Source organism: Geotrypetes seraphini, chromosome 2 (assembly GCF_902459505.1).
Source record: "Geotrypetes seraphini chromosome 2, aGeoSer1.1, whole genome shotgun sequence".
NCBI lineage: Eukaryota > Metazoa > Chordata > Amphibia > Gymnophiona > Dermophiidae > Geotrypetes > Geotrypetes seraphini.
The window spans coordinates 407,922,348-407,942,685 of NC_047085.1; the positions used below are offsets into that span (position 1 = coordinate 407,922,348).

The 20,338-nt window shown below is 43.3% G+C and overlaps 1 protein-coding gene and 1 long non-coding RNA gene across 4 annotated transcripts in view; one reads left to right on the top strand and one right to left on the bottom strand.

The window, feature by feature from the left end:
* The window catches only part of LOC117354112, a 48,145-nt gene extending 42,388 nt beyond the window's left edge, over positions 1 to 5,757 (top strand). For all 3 annotated transcript variants that reach the window (XR_004538117.1, XR_004538118.1, XR_004538119.1), the window contains one exon: positions 5,340 to 5,757. This is a non-coding gene — a long non-coding RNA (uncharacterized LOC117354112). The remainder of the gene's footprint in view (positions 1 to 5,339) is intronic.
* Positions 1 to 20,338, bottom strand: part of SCIN (scinderin) — a 182,002-nt gene that overhangs the window by 27,406 nt on the left and 134,258 nt on the right. The window contains exons 9-11 of the mRNA XM_033931002.1: positions 17,060 to 17,181; positions 14,423 to 14,513; positions 7,102 to 7,272 (exon numbers count right to left, since the gene is read on the bottom strand). Coding sequence (XP_033786893.1) covers positions 7,102 to 7,272; positions 14,423 to 14,513; positions 17,060 to 17,181 — 384 coding nt within the window. The remainder of the gene's footprint in view (positions 1 to 7,101; positions 7,273 to 14,422; positions 14,514 to 17,059; positions 17,182 to 20,338) is intronic.

The following is a 20,338-nucleotide window of genomic DNA, read 5'->3' on the forward strand; positions in this document are numbered from 1 at the left end:
TGTTTGCCCTTTTCGCCGCCGCTGCACATTGCACGAACGGTTTTATTGACTTGTCTACAAGTACTCCTAAGTCTCTTTCCTGGGGGCTTTCTCCGAGTACAGCACCGAACGTCCTGTATTCGTGCATATGATTTTTCTTACCGACATGCATTACCTTGCACTTATCCATGTTGAACTTCATTTGCCATTTTGCAGCCCATTCCTCAAATGTGTTTATGTCTCATTGTAGGTCTTCGCAATCCTTCTGTGTCCTCACTAAACTGAATAACTTTGTATCGTCCACAAATTTAATCACCTCACTCGTCGTGCTAATTTCTAGGTCATGCTACCAGTCAGTGTACCTGCTGGTTGGCTCTCTCTGCCATGTCTCTTCCCTATTTACTGCTTCTCCCCACCTCACCCCCAGCCACCGCCATTGCGTGTCTACTTCAATGTCCCTTCCCTATCTACTCCTTCCCCCCCCAGCCACCGCTGTCTCATGTCTACCTAAAATTTCATGTAAAAACATAGTGCCACTGTCAGCCCTGGCATCTTCTCTCCACTGCAGCCCGCCCCAGCGCAAACAGGAAGTTGTCAGACAGGGCAGGCCACAGTGGAGAGAATACACCGGGGCCGACGTCAGGATGGTGCTATGATTTTAGATGAAATTTGAGGTAGACAGGACATGGCAGAGAGAGACGATCAGCTGGTACGCTGGCCGGCAGCAAGATGCTGGTCCCATGCCTGTCTAAGTATATCACTGCAGCCTCAGAAGAGGTATCTCCAGCTAGCAATTTTGGGGGAGGCCACAGCCTCTATGGCCTCTTCCATTCCAACGCCTATGTTTAAAGGTGTAGAAAAACGGTGATGATATGCACTTCACCTCGGCATGTGCACAAGAGCTGTGCTTACCACAAAACTCTTCTTCATGTGAGCCAGAACATTCTTCCCCCTTAACTTTCCAATCCTAATACTGTGCATATAATTTGGATGCTATTAGTTTTGAGCACTGGGAAATTTTTTTTTTCTCCACTTCTCCTGTGGTATTTTTCAGCACTGTTCCCTACAGTTCTTAGCAAGTTCCTGTCAGAATCAATGACATCTGTAGAAGGCAGGATAGTAAAGAAGGAGTGGCCTAGTGGTTAGAGCTACAGCCTCAGCACCCTGAGGTTGTGGGTTCAAACCCTACATTGTTCCTTGTGACCCTGGGTAAGTCACTCAGTCCTCCAATACCCCAAGTATGTTAGGCAGATTATGAGCCCACCAGGACAGATAGAGAAAATGTTTGAGTTCCTGATTGTAAACTGCTTAGATAACCTTGATAGGTAGCATATATCTATCTAATTAAATAAATACCCACTTAGGGATGCGTGAAGGGCTTCCTGGCATCCATTCAAAGAAACTTAGCATTGCATCTGAATCTTACCAAATTCCTTGTAATGCCATTTCATGTCTTTACATTGTGTGTTCAGTGACCTGTATTAGAAGTAATAACCACAGTGTTTACCCAGAAGGAGTTCCTGATAAACCTGCTAAGAAAATTAGGGATTCTTTCATGGTATCTGTTTGTATAACCATACACAATACAAAACCACAAAGTGACGAGCAATCTGTGCAGCTGACAGAGGAGAAGGAGTACCCTGGCTCTTTTTATTTGGGCGAGGGAAGTTGGCGCCTGGCATCACCGCACAGCGCATCTCCCTACTCTTCCACACTGCGCCGTGCTTCGTCCCCCCCCCCCCACTCTTCCCCACCACTTGAGTGCCTCCCGCACTCCATGTACCTCTAGAAATGTTCACCGGCACGAGTCTTGGCGCCCTTATGACATCACGCCCTAGTTCCACGACCAGGGAGCGACGTCAGAATGGAGCTGAGGTCAGTGCAAGCAGCAAGTGGAAGATGCTGCTCATGCCAGCAATATTTTAAAGAGGTAAGCAGTGGGTAGAGAGGAGGAGAGTCCCCGGTGCCAGTGCCCGTGCCCCCATGAGGCTGACGCCTACCAGTGCCAGCCCCCCAACCCCCTTACCATGCCATTGTTTGGGCCTATCGTAAATACTTTTATTTTCTTTCCTACTTACTTCATTGTTGTGGTGCTGTTTGTAATAGATTTGCTGCATGTGTTCACTAAGCAATCTACTTATTAAAATGTACTAATATGCTATCAAGCATTATCACATAGTTAGTAAATAGGTGCCAGTGAAATTAATAGAACTATTAACCTGCAACCTGTGCTAATGCATAACTTTGCTAAGGCAAACAACATTATTTGGGAGTTAGACCCTGCCCAGTGCATCCCAGAATGCACTGAGCAGGGTAGGGCTGGGTGACGCCATTTTGATGATGCCACCCAGGAGGGAGGAGGAAAGGATGTCTATTCCCTCCTCCCTACTAGCAAAGGTACTTTGGGCTGTAGGGGTGTGGGGTGGGCCAGGGCTACTCTAGGCCACCAGGAAAGACTCCAGTGGTAGTGGTGGTGGTGGATATCTGGCTGGCCACTGGGACCACCAGGCTTTGACTAGGTGTTTTGTTTTGGGGGGGGGGTTGGGGGGGGGGGAGACAGGGTCCATTGGATCTCCAGAGCCAATTGTAAGTGGAGTTGGGTGGGGATCCACCGGGCCACCAGGGAATTTATTTTAAGAGCAGGCCAGCAAAGGAAGCCTCTTTAGGGCCTGTTCGGAGCAGGGTGTTCAGGATGGTGGGAGAGAAGGGGTTAGACTCTCCTTTTCTCAATCAACCATTCTAATTCTGCCCTGCACCTAATGTAATTTTTGCTGGCACTAAACACACATAACAGTGTTTTATTTTGGTTTTGGGGTTTTGTTTTGTTTTTTTAGCATGCTGTGTGCATGCCACAGGATACTTAGAACTTGATGCACTAAATATGGTCGCTAAGACCTTGTGAGTTGCTGTTGGTCAATTTTTTGACCGATTGTAGAAAAGCAATCGATGTTTCAACAAGTTTCCATGATTTGCACGGAGGTTCATTGTAATCCCAACCGACCAGTCGCTCTGAGAGCGACTTTGACACATGCGCAGAGCTGGTTTGGGGAAGCCTGAACAGCTAAGTGGCACAGATATTGTGTGTATAATGATGGTCTCCTCCACCCCCACCGACACCCCAATACCACCGATACCGCAATTGGCAGGAGAGATGCCCAATCACTCCTGATGCCAGCCCCCAGCACTCCTAAACCCCTGATACCCCCCGAACCAATCCCCCAATTGAAGATTGGCAGGAAGAATGCCCACTCCCTCCTGATATGATGATCCCTCAGCTGAACTTAACTCCCCCCACCAAACCCCCCCACACACGACCCTTCCCTCCTCTTGCTCGCTCCCCTTTGTTAAAAAATAATAGCCAGAAGGGATGCCCACTCCATCCTGCCACCAGATGATCCCCGGCCCCCCTGAACCTCCCCCATACCTTGAAATTAGTTGACAGCAGGAGGGATGCACACTCTGTACTGCTTCTCAGGCCCATCACTGCAAAATGTCAGGCCTTCTCCTTCCTGGTGCCAGGGGGAAGGGCCTAAGAACCTGATGTGCTTAGATGCTTAAGGCCCCTCCCTAACTGCTTAATCTCCTGAGCCAATCAGGGCCTTATGCACCTCCCCATGGCACTGAGAAGGGGAAGGCCCACCATTTTGCTGTGGTGGGCCTGAGGAGCAGGAGGGACTGGGCATCCCTCCTGCTGTCAATTAATTTCAAGGTACGGGGGAGGTTAGGGGAGTGTGGAGGGTGCATCCGGTAGGCATCCCTCCTGCTGATTTTTTTTAAAATAAAGAGCGAGGAAGGGAAGGGGAGGGGTTGGTTGGGGGGTACGTGGTGCGGGGGAATATTTGCCATAGCAGGAGTGAGTGAACATCCCTCCTGCCTCTTTTAGTACTGGGGTCGTCGTGGGGTGGGGGCTGGCATGGTGGGCCAGGTCTTTTTTTTTTTTGATGGGTACTGTATCCATAGAAAAAAAATAAAATTTAAAAACAGGCAGACCTGTCGGCTTTTCCTATCCGATTCTGGATGGCTGGTTTTAATATTAATGCCCTCATTTGCATACCAGAATCTGAGACTGAGCAATCATACGGAAAACCAGTGAACTGATTTGTGCATCAGGTTGGCCAATATGATCAATTGGTAAATCAGTCAAACCGGTTTAGTGACAATCGGAGACTTTAGTGCAGACAAGGGCAACTCCATTCCTCGAAGGCCGAAATCCAATCGGTTTTTCAGAATTTCCTCAATGAATATGCATTGAAAGCAGTGCATGCAAATAGATCTCATGCATATTCATTGGGGAAATCCTGAAAACCCAACTGGAATATGGCTCTCGAGGACCGGAGTTCCCTACCCCTGCATTTAAAAGCATTTACATGTGGTCTGCACTAATGGTTTCAGCACACACGTTGAAACCACTACAGCAATGGGCTGTAGTAGTTTCAACTATTGCTGGTGCTAATCTCCTTTTGCATCAGTATTGGGTTTTGAGCATGGGCCCACTGGTCACAATCCTTTACGTACCAGAAACATCTCAAGGCTGAAGGGTTAAAAGTATTTATCAACTCTGTAGGACAATTGTGTGATGTTACAGCACAGCTAAAATGACCCTAATCGGAGAATCATCATTTGAAGCTCAGTATCCCTAGGTTTCCATCACATGAGCCAGCTAATTGTAAGTGATAACAAACTGAAAAGAGCACTGCCATTCTTGATAAAGGGAACTGTTAATCCTATCAGCCCCCAGCTATAAGAACTGTGATAAAGAACTGTATTTGACCTCTGCCACCCCCAATGATAGAACATAGGAGTTTACTGGAGTAAAGCACTGTGAAATACAGAAATGAAGTAGTGGATAAACTTTGTATATACTTTTGCCACAGAAATTGTTCTATTTGCCATGTTCTTATCTTGCCACTGTTCTAATTATAATTGACTCTAAAGATATTAGCAAGATTCTGGTTCAGAAGAAGCTTGCTGAATCGACCAAGTTTTTTGGGAGAATTACAAAAGTCTGAGCTTATACTTGGCCTCCTGAATATTTACGCAGTCCTGGCCTTGGTCCCATAAATCAATAAATTTAGTTGTGTACCTGGTTCCCACTCCATGAGCATTAGGCAGCTGCCTACGTAGGATGCTTGACACCAGAGGTTACACTTTATTCAAAGCTTTCATTGCATGATGTTCACAGAATGAGCGCCAGGGCTTAATTTGTAGACAAAAGGAAATAGGACTGTAGTGTAGAGCAGCAAGAGAGGGGGAGTGGGCTTGGGACAGGAGCACCAAGAGAAGATGGACTGAATTAGGAAGTATAGTGACTGTTCAGTGCTCTGATTCAGATTTAACCCCTCTCCTTCTCTTCCCTTCAGGCTTCCTGGAAGGAAGGGGCTGTGCAGACCACCACCTATTGCTCTGGAGGCTGAAAATAGAAGTGGTAGAACTGCATTCCAGGTTGATCCCCTGAAAATTAAGCCTGCTGAGCACTGGTGTATTGAAAACTTCCAGAGCTTCTTCCACTGGGGATTTTTTACACTACACTTCTACCTCCGTATTCGCGGTTTCAGCAATGGGGCACCTCAGTCAATCAGGGACTTCCTTAGGGAGGAGTCTAGGGAAGTCCATGATTAGCCATTGTTTCCTTTTGTATCTGTACTGAATTTTGTATGTACATATTATTTGGTAATAAATTGTTGCAAAGTCTTTCCCCTATTTTAATCTGTAATATGCTTTGAAATATTTGTCATTGCGTACATATCAAATTTTAATAAAACTTGAAGCTTCTACTGCCATGTTTGACATGGAGTTTACCTGGGCATTTTATATTATTTCACTGAACTTCTTGGACTAGAGAATGACACGGGGACAAATTTTTCCCTGTCCCCGCAGGAAGTTTTGCGCTGTTCCTGTTTCTGCCCCATTCCTGTAAGCTTTGCCTTAACTGCACAAGCCTCGAACACTTATGATTTTAAGGTGCTTGAGGCTTGTGCAGATGAGGATGGAGCTTGCAGGAATGGGACAGGGACAGGGACAGGAAAAGAACTCTCTGAGATGGTACGGGAAAATAAGTTCCTGTAGGGTCAGGGAAAAATATATTCCCATGTCATTCTTTATCTTGGATGGGCCTAAAAGCAAGGATCATCATGTCCATTGAACTGCTAAATGAAACTCATTGGATCTGTAACCTAAACTTCAATATAACTATGATCGGATTTTCTGGGTCAACAAATAGATTCTTTTAAAACCCTTTTCCTGGAAAGCTGCTGAGAATATTCTTCCCCTTTTCCCTCTCCTAGGCTAGGTTTATCAGATGTCTGGGAAAACCCAAACATGTCTTCTTTTTAGAGAACTGTCCGGGCTCCTGGACGGACTTTCCAAAACCTGGCATTTGTCCGAGTTTTGGAAAGCCCCAGTGAGCTCTGGCCACATCTGGAGGGCCTCTGAGCATGTGCAGATGACATCACACACATCCGCGCATGCTCCTGGCCCTTCAGACGTGGCTGGAGCTCGTCTGGAAGAAGTGAGGAGGCTTTGTGGGGGGTGGGGCTTGGGGCAGAATGGGGTGGGGCTGGAGGAGGAAAAGGGTGGGGTCATGTGTCCAGGGTTTCCCAGAGAAAATATGGTAACCCTATCCTAGGCACATGCACCAAGGAGTGAATGGCTTATGGGTGCTGCCACAACCATGACCGTTTCTATGGTAGGTCCTAAGTGGGGTGAGGTTGCCAGTGCCACACCTAGTCAACCTGAGGCAATGGAGAATTAAATGACATGCATAAGGCCTCAAGGATCTGCCATGGAATTTGAGTATAGGCCTTCTGATTCCTTGCCCACTGCTCCAATCATTAGGGTACTCATCTGTCTTTCTTTAAGCGTGGAAACCAACTCCAACCCCCCTCCCTCCCCCACCTTTTACAAAACCACGATAGTGGTTTTTAGCACAGGCCGGCGCGCTGAATGCTCTGCACTGCTCCCGATGCTCATAGGAACTCTGAGTGTTGGGAGCAGCGCACAGCATTCAGCACGCCGGTCTGCGCTATTGCAGTTTTGTAAAAGGGGGGTGGTGTAAATTTGCAATCCAAACTGGGTAGCTTCTCTCTTTATAGCTTGTGCAATGTGTAAAGCATGTGATGTTACCTCCACAATTCTGGTGATGAATGCTAAGTTCCTACGGATCTGAAAGAGGCGGATAGGAGAAGCAATTGCTTGCCCTCCTTTCCTCGATGTCCCCTCCTTGTAAACAATGAGTGGTTTGTCTTTAAACAAACTCAGAAGGTGAGCTGGTTCTTTGCCTTGAGATACTCGGACCTGTGAAACAAGTTACATAACAGAAAGACTCAATTTATATCTTTTAGCATCATTGTTAATTTTGGTCTGTTTGGGCTAAATTTATTAAAGGTCATTACCATGTGTACGGTTAATATTCTTACTGTGTATTATTAGCAAATGGAATAAAATGAGACTTGCAGTAAATGTTTGTAATGTAATGAGGTAGTACTTTTGTAAACATGGAGGGGCATTTTCAACATGACGTCCAAATCCAAGACTGGGTGTTTTGAGAAATACTCACAAATATTTAGCAGCAAACATGACCATTTTCGAAACAGAAAAATGTCAAATCTTTTTGTTTTGAAAATGGCTGTTTCTTAGATGTGCTTGTCAGTGTGTCTGTCTTTTTGAACCATTAAAATAAAACCATGGCCAAAAGAAAAATGCACAAACGAGCCATATGGATGTAGGAAGGGCCAGCTTTTTTAGTAGACTGGCTACATAGACATCACAGCAGAGCAGTGGGGCACCGTAGGGGGGCACTGCAGTGAACTTCATATAAAGAGGCCCAGGTACACACATCTCACCATAACCCCCGATAGTGTATGGAGAGCGCTCCAAAACCCACTCATAACCCAGTCATAACTGGACCCAACTGTATACCATACCAATAGTCCTTATGCCTTCAAGTGTCACCTTTACAGTGGAACTTTGGTTTACGAGCATAATTCGTTCCAGAAGCATGCTCGTAAACCAAATTACTCGTATATCAAAGCGAGTTTCCCAATAGGAAGTAAGGGAAACTTGCTTGATTTGTTCCCCCCCACCCCCCTACCCCCGAGGCCAACGGCGCTGCTCCATCCCCCCTCCCCCCGAGAATCGGCATCGCTCCCCCCTGCTTGTGAACGCCTCTCCCCTCCCCCCCTGCATGAACCGGCATCCCCCGCCAGCCCGAACAGAAGTCTTACCCCATCTGGCAAAGGCACACAGCCCACAGGACATGCCGGTGCCGGTAAATGAAGGCTTCTCCAGGAACCTGTTTGCTGTTCTACTAGGAACTGGCCACAGCATCTGAAGCTATCATACAGGCAGGTATGTACTGTTTCATTCACATTTGGGGAGTGTGTGTGTGGGAGTTCATGCCTTCATCCCTCCAGTGATCATCTGGTCAGTTTTGGGAACATTTTTGGCACTTATTCTTTGTTAAAACAGGTCTAGCCCCAAATATCACAATTGTATTCTAGACATTTTCTAAAATATTCAGTTCTTGAAGAAAAACATCCAAATAATAAGGTTGCCCTAGTTCCGCCAAAACCATGCCTCCAATATGACCCCTCTAGATTTAGAGCCACTGCAGATATCCACCATAGAAATCTTTCTACAAAATGGATTTTGAAAATAGTAAATTTGAAGGGTTTGGCAAGAAAAATGTCCATCTGCCCCATTACACCTCTTTTTGGACATTTTTCATTTTTGAAAGTGAGCCCTAGAGCCAGTTAAAAGAGGACTCTTATTTAAACTTGAATATCTCTATTGTAATATAAAACATTTTTACATTTTTATATTTTGTTAGTCTTTTCAGTTAATTTACATTTCCTACAGAAGTACTTTTTTATATCAATAATTAAATACATCCAGTAGGACACTGCATTCATTTCCTGAACACCCTCGCCCGCTCCCAAATAATACATTTGCAACCCTCAGCTTCCCTACCCCATAGCTTGCTTCCCTTGTTACAACCCTCAACAAACTCCTTTCCGAAACTCTCTCCCTGATCAAAATTAAACAGTTCAATTAAACAGTTCCTACCAACCTGCAGGTTTTCCATATGCATTAGATTAGGGAAGGAGTTCTACCACTGCCAGCACACTTGGGTGGTATGCCCCTTCCAAACCAAGAGAATATGTTTTCTCCCCATTAACCGAGACTTCCTTACCCACAAATGTAAGCCTGTGGCTTTGCACTAGTATTGTAGGAGATTAGGCATGCCCTGAAGCCATTATGCAATTGGCATTAATAGTACCATTGTGGTACTTACTCGGTCTCATACCCCATTCAACCCACGCTAATACTCCTTGGAATACTGATTGACAGAGGCTGTACCATGCAACCACAAATCAACAAAATAATAAAAACATCATTCACAACTATGAGAAACTAAGGCAAGTTTGAAAATTCTTCGACAGAAAACAATTCAAACTTTTGGTACAATCTCTCATCCTAGGCATAATAGACTATTGCAACATACTATATCTCCCCTGCCCAGCAACCATGATAAAACAACTACAAACAGTACAAAACACAGCCTTAAGACTCATCTACTTGCTGAAAAAATACAACCACATCACTGAGGCATACTACGACTCTCACTGGCTTCCTATACAAGCAAGAGTACACTTCAAATTCCACTGACTACTATTTAAAGCCATAAACGGAGACAGCCCAACCTAATGGAACAACCGACTAACTCAATCCACCTCAACCAGACACAGGAGAACCCACACACCATTCATACACCTGCCAACCAAAAATGTCAAACGAAGAAAAATGTATGACAACCTTCTGGCCACCAGAGCAGCAAAACTGGACAGGCAGTTCACCGATTTTGCTATTTTCAAACACAGACTACAAAACCTTTAAAAAAAGAAACAAAAACCCTACTCTTCAAAAAACACAAAAAACTTATATAACAAAAACAGATCCTCCCAAGCATCACCTGCGTTACTATTTACTTACTAGTAAATCAAAAATGTTCAAACCACTCCTTATGTATCTTCTAATATCTTGACAAGTCTCATGGAATCCACTTTATGTATTTTGTAATATCATGACAATTGTATGTAATCCGCCTTGAACCGCAAGGTAATGGCGGAATAGAAATCACTAATGTAATATACTTATATCTTGGCACCAAGTTATAGAATGGCCCCCTTAGTGTACAAAGGGCCTGATCATATAAATCGTACCTTAACCATGCCTACTTTTCAGTTAGGCATCACTAGGCGCATTGACAGGTGTCGTTAGGTGCCTCATGTATTCCTCGCAGAATTTAAAAAAAAAATTGTTTTTTAATGGCATGCTTGATTACCATGTCAATTAAACCAATTAAAAACATCTGTGTGCCTTGCAGATGGCACAGAATGCCACTGCTCACCTTATTGCACATGTGTCCAAATTTGATCATATCACCCCGATATTACACGCACTTCATTGGCTGCCTATTGAAATGCGGGTAGAATTTAAGATCTCGTGTTTGATATTCAAGGTGCTTCAATGCAATTGTTCTACAGTTGTTCACTCACTTTTTCGGTGGTACTCCCCTACTCGTGAGTTGCGGTCTGCTGACAGTTTGATATTGGAAATTCCATCCTTAGTAACCGTTAAACTTGCTGGTAATAGGAATTCCATGTTGTCAGTTCGGGACCCAGTTCTATGGAATACCTTGTCAGTTTGTATGCGTCAATTGACTGTGCTTTGTCAATTTAGAAAAAAAGGTAAAAACTGTATTATTTGCACGTGCTTTTGGCACAAGCAGTGGAGGTGTTAGGCTGTGGTTGGCACCAGCTTTGAACCGTCTTTTTGAAGATGTAATTTTAAGATTATGTAAAGATGTTCAGATGTTTTATGATTTTTATGTGTATTGCCATTGTACTTTGTTGTATGTTAATTGCCTAGACTTGTAAATAGGCTGCAAATAATTTTAAATAAATAAATAAATTTTGTGTGTGGAATTCAATTAGGCGTTGCTAGGCGTCTTCGATTACCAGCTTCTAGTGGTGCCTAATCTAGACACCATTTATAGAATTTTCCCCAAAGTGCACATACTCCCAATAGTGCGCTCATTGCGAGAATCATCATGCATGCAGAAAAGAGTACGCACGTCCCTAGATTCTATCAGGACTGTCGAGAGACAAAGCCAGGCCCGGGGCAAACAATCTTAAGGTGCCTGCGGCCCAGGTTATTCCATACATTTGCCACACAGAAAAGATCTTTAACGTGTGTTAAGTTCTTTCGTATTTGCACTTATATGCCTGCTCTTCAAGAGGAGGTTAAGGGCACCCACACTAACTGCAGTGACAGTGCACACTAAATACTGTGCACTAACTGCAATGTGCAGTCCATGCCTCTTCTCTTTCCGCAACTTGCTCCGTTCCTGTCCCTAGCACATCATGCAATAAATGTGGGAATTAGCGCACGAAGGGGGGAAATTCATCAACAGGCGCTAAGCATGCACTAAAGAATAAAGCACGCTAAGGGCTCCTTTTACTAAGCTGTGATAGCGTTTTTAGCGCGGGCAGAATTGCCATACGCGCTAAACCTGCGCTACGCGGCTAGAACTAACTCCAGCTCAATGCTGGCATCAGCATCTAGCGCGCGCTAAAACCGCTATCGCAGCTTAGTAAAAGGAGCCCTAAATGTTAAGACACCCATGATATTCCTATGGGTATCTAAGCACCCATTGATGAATTCCCCCCTAAATATCATGCCAGTGTGGTAAATTAGCAAGCTTGTGCACTCACCATTTTTGCAATGCTGTTACATTTTTCCAGTAGATAATGCATAGATTGTAAACCAGCTATTTATGCACAAGCTGCTGTGTTACACTATGGAGCTTTTTTTTCTCAGTGGATGCTAGAAAAAATTTCCTTAAATATCAGCACAGGCAGCATAATAGGATGGACCATAGGGGCCACCCACTAAAAAAGGCATCAGTAACTAGAGAGCTTTGGGACTAGAGAGCAATGTTCTGCTGCCCCAGAATACCACAGAACATAGGGTTAGATTCACGAACCTGCCCGATCGGGCCTGATGCGTACCCGATTCAGGCAGGTCCAATTAATTCACAAAGCCCCAATATGCAGATGAGGGCAATCGGAGGAACGCCCTCATCTGCCTTCCCGGATCACTCGATAGCGATCCCCGCGCATGCGCAGACCATCAGGGCCGGCATAGATTTTTTTTTTTTTTTTTTAAAGCAATCGTTTTAATGGAGCCCATGGATTTAACCCGCTTAAGCCCGCAGGTTAAAACCACGGGCTTGCAGTGTGGGGAAGGGAGGCAGGCAGCATATTTAGGGCAGGCAGGCAGCGCATTCAGGGCAGGCAGGCAGGCAGCGTGTTCGGGGCAGGAAGGCAGGCGCATTCGGGGCAGGCAGGCAGGCAGCATGTTCGGGGCTGCAGGATACGGGCTGACATGGCAGAAAACAGGGCGGCAGAAGGCAGGGCAGCCAGAAAGGGTCTTCAGCAGTCGCTTTTTTTTGATCGGCCAGCCCAGTCAGTGTTGCAGGGTTTTCTTTAGTGAATCGCATCCCTGCCTACTTTGCGTGCCGTTGCCCTCATTTGCATGTGCAGATCAGACGATGGTTGGAAGAGAGGTAAGTGAATCGGGCCGGGGTCGCTAAGGGGTCTCAAACTGATCGGTATACGATCGGTTTGCTTTATAAATCTAGGCTATATTTTGCTTTCACACCTATTTTCCTGCTAGCAGTTTGAAGGCAAACAACTGGATCCGGTTCCTTTTCCTGCAGAAACACTGATACATGCCGAAAAAGATTGTGTTTTGGTTTTCATAAGCATGGCTTTGGGCCTCTTTTGCTTGACTTCGCTTCAGGCAAATCCTTATAGCTTCTCACATCCTCTAGTAAAAAGGAACATTGTAAATTGACTGCATCATAAATGACATCAAAAGCACGCAATGTGGGGGTTATAATTACTCAAGAATATCATACTTCATATCCCTATATTGTTCAAACCATCCAAATGGATCATGTAACACTCTTGTGATATTGTTGTTGAATCATCAGATACCACAGTGTTACATAGCTTCGCATACAATTCAAACTCCTATTACTAACCTACAAATGTGCTCGTTCTGCAGCTCCTCAGTATCTCTCTTATCTCTTTATACACCTCCCCGAGAACTTCTTTCCTCAGACAAATTGCTTTTGTCTGTACCCTTCACCTTCACTTCCAGATTTTGTTACTTTCAGCTCGCTGCCCCATATGCCTGAAATAACGTATTTACTTGAATATAAGCCGACCAGAATATAAACCAAGGTTTGACTCAAATATAAACTGGAGGAGTGAGGGGGGAGGGGGTTAATATTTAAGTAACCTGCCCTGTCCGGCTCTGCACCCAGCCCCACTCCCTTAATCCCTCCCCTGCCCTTCCAGGCTCTGCATCAAGCCCCCCTCCCTTCCTGCCCTGCCAGGCTCTGTACCCAGTTCCCTACCTCCCTGGCTCTGCACCAGTCCCCCTCCCTTCCAGCCCTGCCAGTCTCTCCACCCTGTCCCTTCTACCTCCCTGCCTTGTGCCCTGTACCCTCTCCTTCTCTCCCTCCCTCCCAATGCCTTGCAGGCCTCTGACAGGTCTACCTAAGACCTGGTGGGCTGGGACAGAAGGGATCCCTCCCGCCTCCTATCCCGGCAAACTCGAAAAACCTTTACCCAGCCTCCCACCTCCCCACCTACCTTTAAAATCCCCGATGGTCCAGTGGTGGGCTGGGACAGGAGGGATCCCTCCCACCCTAGTTGACTGTGCCTTTCTTTACCTCCCTCCCACCTCTTCAGTGTGCCTCTTACAATCCCCGGTGATCCAGAGGCCAGTTTAAAAATGAGTGAAGACCACTGGTATAAAAGGTAAAAGAATAAAGGGTCATGGATTGATATACTGCCTTTCTGTGGTACAACCAAAGTGATTTACATATATTGTGCTTTTACAAAGCTGTGCTACTGATTAGTAGTGCACTGACTGCAAAGAAGTCCATTCTATTTCCATGGCTTTTTCGCATTTAGTCCGCCACTAACCAGTAGCGCAACTTTGTAAAAGATGCCCATCATATGCCAGTACTTCAAAGGCAAGAAACTAACACTCCAAACGAAGATCACACTTGTTTACACACTCATTTTCTCAGTGGTCAATTATGGATGCAAAAGCTGGATACTACGGAAACAAGACAGAAAGAAGATTGACTTATTTGAGCTTTGGTGCTGGAGAATTTAAATACATAGAAATAAAATATGGCTAGATTTACCAACATGTTTTACGATATTGGCATGTGCTAATGCCAATAATGTATGCTGAGCTAGATTTACTGAAAGCTCTGTCACATCACTGTGTACTATCACAACTGAATGCACATTTTTTACTGCAGGTTGTCCCTTAATGGAATAAGATGTAGTGTGCCCACCTGCACAGGCCGTCCTCCTAAAGACCGATCCAGCTGCACAGTCAGGAAGGCAGATGTTGTCAGTTCGTCTTTTGTTGCACTTGTTCCTTGCCTGTGTAGGAAAAACAGGTCTAATTAGTAGAAGAGTCGCCACAATATGTAAAAGAAACAATGTTCTCAAGTCATATGGATGAAGAACACAAGATATTTATTTATAGTATTTATTCACTGCTTATAGCCTAAGGGGCTCATAATCAAAACGGAATTACATCTAAAAACCAGCCTAAATCTGCACTTGGATGATCAGTAAGACAAGTCATCCAAGTGCGATAATCGAACCGGATTTTAGACGTATCTCAAAACGACTTAGGCCATTTCAGTGCTGCTGTACGCCCAGAGCTAAAAGGGGCATTTTAGGAGGAGTAGGAGGGTGGGATTTGGGCAGGATGTGGCCTGACCTAGACTTAGTCATATTGCAAGTATAATCGGAACTTGGACGTTGTGACATAGGCGATCGAAAACCAGGTCTAAGGGCCCAGAAGGTATCCAAAGTGACCAGATAACCACTGCAATCACAAAGTACAAATACTCACACACTCCCCCAGTGATCAATGACCCCCCCCTTAAAAATCATAATAAACACTTTACATATCTGCCTCCAGAACATCAGCACCTGGCATAGGAAAGCCTAGTAGAGCTGCACAGAGGTGGCTTAAGTAGTCTGGGGCAATTGGGGTTGTAGATAGGTGGGTCTAGTAGATTTGGGAGGATGTTTTGGGGGGCACACCATGACCTATAAGGGAGTTGTGGTGAGATCTGTATATGGCACCCTTTTTGTGAAGTTCGCAGCAGTGTCCTGTAAGGTACCCCACTACTATGTTGCCATGTCTGGGTGTCCAGTCCATCACTTTGCTGGCCCCTCCCATGTCCAAAAGGTCTTGTTCTAGGCGTTTCTGACATGGATGAATTTTTGGACGAGAATGGGGTATAAAGATAGACGACTTAGTGGTCTGGCCGACCAAACAGCTGGACGTATACTTAGACGATTTTCAAAAAAGAAAAAATATTTTGGATGTAGTTTTTGGGAATGGACTTTTGACACTGCCAACTTTTGGCGACTAATGACTTAGGCCCAAAACGGATTTAGACGTTTCTTTTGAATATGCTTCTCCACGTGATTTGCATTCAGGTATTTCTCCCTATCTATCCCGGTGGGCTCACAATCTGTACCTGGGGCAATGGAGAGTTACATGACTTGCCCAGGGTCACAAAGAGCAGTGCTAGGCTTGAACCTACAGCCTCCATATACTGTATACTGTGGCCTGGATATTCATACTGTGGAAAAAACAAAAGGGAAAATCTAACACAGTCTGCAATGAAAACAAAACAGCACAGGGAAAACAAAGAAACGACTACAGATCATACAAAACACATCCATTAGGCTTATTTCAAAAGCTAAAAAATTTGACCATAGAACACCTCTTCTTAAGGAAGCCCATTGGCTTCCAGCGGCCCACAGAATATTATACAAACTTAGCTTGCTCACTTTTAAATCTCTTCTTTTTAAAACTCCTGCTTTTATTCATAAATTATTAATCCCTTACTCTTCTAACAGAACTCTAAGATCAGATGAACAGCATTTATTAACGATCCCTTCGTTAAAAATAATAAATACGCGCCGGCAGTATATTTTTTCAGTCACAGCTCCTCAAACCTGGAATTCTCTCCCTAGTTATTTACGAGAAGAAATCACATTAGAAAAATTCAAAATTAAACTGAAAACTTTCCTTTTTAACGACGCCTTCACAATTTAACCCCAACGGAAAGTTTTTCTTTTCAAGAATTTTAATAAGTCTTAAAATCAACCTTTTCTTCTTTCCACAATCTCATATCAAATCATCTTCATTTTTTACCCCTTCCTTATGTGTTTTCCATTTTTGTATCCCACTCTTTAATTATATATTGTAATTTCTTCCCCGACCTATCCTTTTGTTTCCAGTTCTTGTCAAATTGTCTGTGTCCCGTCAGTCTTTATTTATTTTATATATCTTTTTTACTGTAATTTTAATTACTTGTAAATCGCTTTGAAGAATGACAAAGCGATTAATCAAATACATATTAAACTTGGAAACTTGGAAAGAAAGACTGCAGACAAGCGTACAAGATGCAGGCTATGTTTATTATATCTCAAAAGCTTCTTAGGTGGGTTCTGAGATCAGGCGTCCTATACAGAATCTAGCCCAGACTCTTTATCTGAGAATGAATAAGTCTGCCTAGAGGAAACCTTGTGTTTTCTATCCCCTTGCTGGCTATCTTGGTGTTTGTTAACTGAGTACAAGCTTATTTCCCCTCTGGTGACAGGGGAAGTTTCCTTCTGCTAAATCCTGAATTCAGGATTTTTACTGTGCTGCACACCTTCCCTGCCCCAGTGGGCATAATATGATAAAAATGAAGGCATAGTTTTGCAGTGTTATATCACGAGGCCTAATAATTTGGATTCATGCAATATTTTTCATCAAATGGGTTCCTATAATAGTATTTTTGGAATGCATCAAATGCAGACAGCAAAAAAAGAATTAATAGTATAGTTGGGCAATCTGAAGTACAAGTGATAAGTATGAATTTCTGTCAAAAACTAGTAAAGAGATAATAACTTACCAAGTATAGATTATCTGTCCTTTTGGATATGTGTACAAAATAATGTAACAGTCACCACCATAGAACTGCCCATAAGTCTCAGGGTCTACTGGAATCCTGCCATTGCTTTCAACACGCCATATCTAAAGAATACATACAGCCTAGATGAGTTCCCAATAAGAAAATAACCCCTCTTTAAGTTGTTTTTTGTTTTTCCTGCAAACATAAATTATTCTGTGGAAATTGGTAGCTGAAACTTTATAAATATATAAAGCCCTTCCAGCTTGCTTCCTGTTCTGTGATGGTTGATCCTGGATTAAGGAAAGAACTGAAGGCATGGAAACAGGCTGAGAGCCAGGAAATCCAATGTCAATTCTCCCACTGATGCGCTTTGTGTCCTGGGTAAGTTGCTTCACCCTCTGCAGGAGATTCTACTGTATCTCTGTTTGATCTTGCCTTGATTAAGGGTTTGAAAGCAAGAGTAATTTAATCAAAAATCCATGTTTCCTCAGCTGTCTGTCTTAAAAAAGAGAAATTAGGCAAAGAATAATAGTTTCTTCTTTCTTTCTTTCTAACCCACCTATTATCTATGAGGGTAACAATAAAACATACATAATTAAAAACAACACATAACTTCACAAACAACACATTCTCATGTCTGCCTCTAGGGGGAAAATACCTGAGGGAAAAATATGTTTTCATTTGTTTCTCTGGTCATTTTTTCCATAAAAGAAGACCTGTGCTGGAAAGCCCTGCTTTTCATTTGACCACATAATGTACAGAACTAGATAAACAAACCAACAAAAGCAGTTTTATCGAATCAGATCGCGGAGCCAGAGGCAGGTGGTAAATTTCTAGGGCCTCTCTCATATATGACAATCAAGGATTTAAAGTAGAAACCAACAATCTAAATTAAATTCTATAATATACTGTACAGGAAGCCAATGATGTGATTTCAACACTGGAATAATATGATCAAATCTACCTATCCCAATAACCAACCTTGGTACTGCTTTCTATTTTAGCTGCAGCATTTCACACCTTTCTTGTGACAAATCAACATACAAAGCATTGCAATAGTTCAATTTTGACAATACTAATCTCTGTACCACAGTTTGAAAATCAATCATGGGTTGCATAGGTTTCAATATATTTAGCACCTAAAGCTGATAAAATACAAGTAAGCCTGCCTGAATCACTCTGGATGCTTGTGTTTGCATAGTTAATTGTGAATCTGATACAACCCTCAGAATGTACTATTTGTCTTTGACAGGGAAGGATACTCCTTGAGATTCTATTAGCTCATAATGAATACTGGGAGCATATCTATTAATAATCATTAGCTCTGTTTTTATAATATTCAAAGCAAGTTTATTCACAGTCATCCAATCCTGTATCACCACTTCTCTAATCCTATGCAAATCAGGAATGGGTTTATCCTCTATCACTGATACAGAAGTTTCTAGCAAAGGAAAGTCCATCTTACAGTTGGCTCAAGAGAAACTCTGAATGTGGATCACAGAGCATGTCCTGTTCTCCTTCAAATGTGCTACAATAAGTTCTAGTGCACCCAGAACATTGATTAAGATCGGCGAGGGAGCTCGTTGTTATAAAGAAGAGAATGCAAAGGTATCAAAAGAAGTGTAAGCAAGAGATGTAGAGTTAGGGGAACCTATAAGGAGAGAGGATCTTTATGTTTTCATGTGCCTCATTTTACAAGGATGGCTAGAAAGTACAGATTAAAGCTGGAAAAAAATAAAAAAGAGAAGGAAACTGATATAATTATGGACTGAGGTACAAATAAATGTGGGGCTAGTAAAGATTAATTAAAGGAGATGGGGAGAAGTGATGGACAGGTAGCTGAACCAGTGACCTTATCAGAAGTGCTTCCTGCCTACAGTACAACAGAGTAGAAATTCCTTCTTAAAGATCTTTAATTCATGTTTGAGGGAAGAAGGCCTAGGGTACATTATGGCCTGCAATATAAGTAAAGGTTAAAATTTTTCAACAAAGAGATGGCTTCCAGTCATCCAAGAAGGGTATTATGGTCAATAGCTAAAACCTCACATCTTATTTAGACAAGCATTTAAACTAAACTTAGGAAAGACAAACCAGTCTTTCCCACAAGCACAAAAAAAAGTTAAGCTAATCAAAGTAAGCCTTGATAGATTAAAATCCTAAATTACCGGTACTTCAGGTAATAAAATACCAGAGAAAACAAGATGAAGCAGAGGTGAGGTAACTGTCAAAGTTATACATGGAAATAAAATGAAAAGAAAGCAAAGACAATAAAGAGGGAAGGAGGGAGGGAGGTGGAACATCAACTTGGGGTTATGTGTTCAAATGCAAGAAATCACAACTCTAATCTAATCTAATCTTCTATTTCTGCGTCACACATGCCTAAGCAGGCTCAAGGCGACTTACAAAGAGAAGTGAGAGGAGTGGAGAGAGAAGGGGAGGAGAAAAGGGGGAGGTAGAGGCATAATGTGGATGTACCTGTATATGTAATAACTGAACCTTGGTATACTGGAAACCCAGGACTGAGACATCTCTTTAGAAGAGAGAAAACAGCAGAGTAGCAAAAGAAAGGGAGAAATAGCTGTGTATATTAGGAACAGAATAATAGTCACTTAAATAAGGAGAAAACAAACGGAAACTAATCCCCTCTTTCACTAAGGTGCGCTAACAGATTTAGCGCGCGCTAACGCATCCATAGACTAACATGCACGCATTAGCATTTAGTGCAAGCTACTTCGATTAGCGCACATTAAATGAGTTTGCGCGTGCTAATTTGGTTAGCACTCTTTAGTAAAAGAACCTATAAATTACTGTCGGCTTCTCTGGAAAGCCCTTAAAGAATTTCTACTGTATGTGTCTGTGAGTCCTACAAACTCCAGGTTCTCAACCAGACACTTTGACATTTACAGCACACTAAAAAATGCAACTTCACCCTGTATACAACACATAGCAACATAAGTGGAGAGATTAAGTATTTCTCATAACATTTACAGTAGAGAATGACACGGTGACAAAATTCATCACCGCTCCCGTCCCCACAGATAACCGCGGGAAATAATCCCATGTCATTTTCTAGTGTCTATTTCAACCTCAGTCCTTCTACACCAGCATTCTTCAAAGCAAAGCTTGAGGGTCAGTGGTTGTGCCCAATTATACTCTGATTCTTCCCTCTCTCCTTAAAGAATGACATGACGATGGTTTCCCACGGTTATCCGCGGGGACGGGGACGGGGAATTTTGTCACCATGTCATTCTCTAATTTACAGTAAAACGTAACACCTAT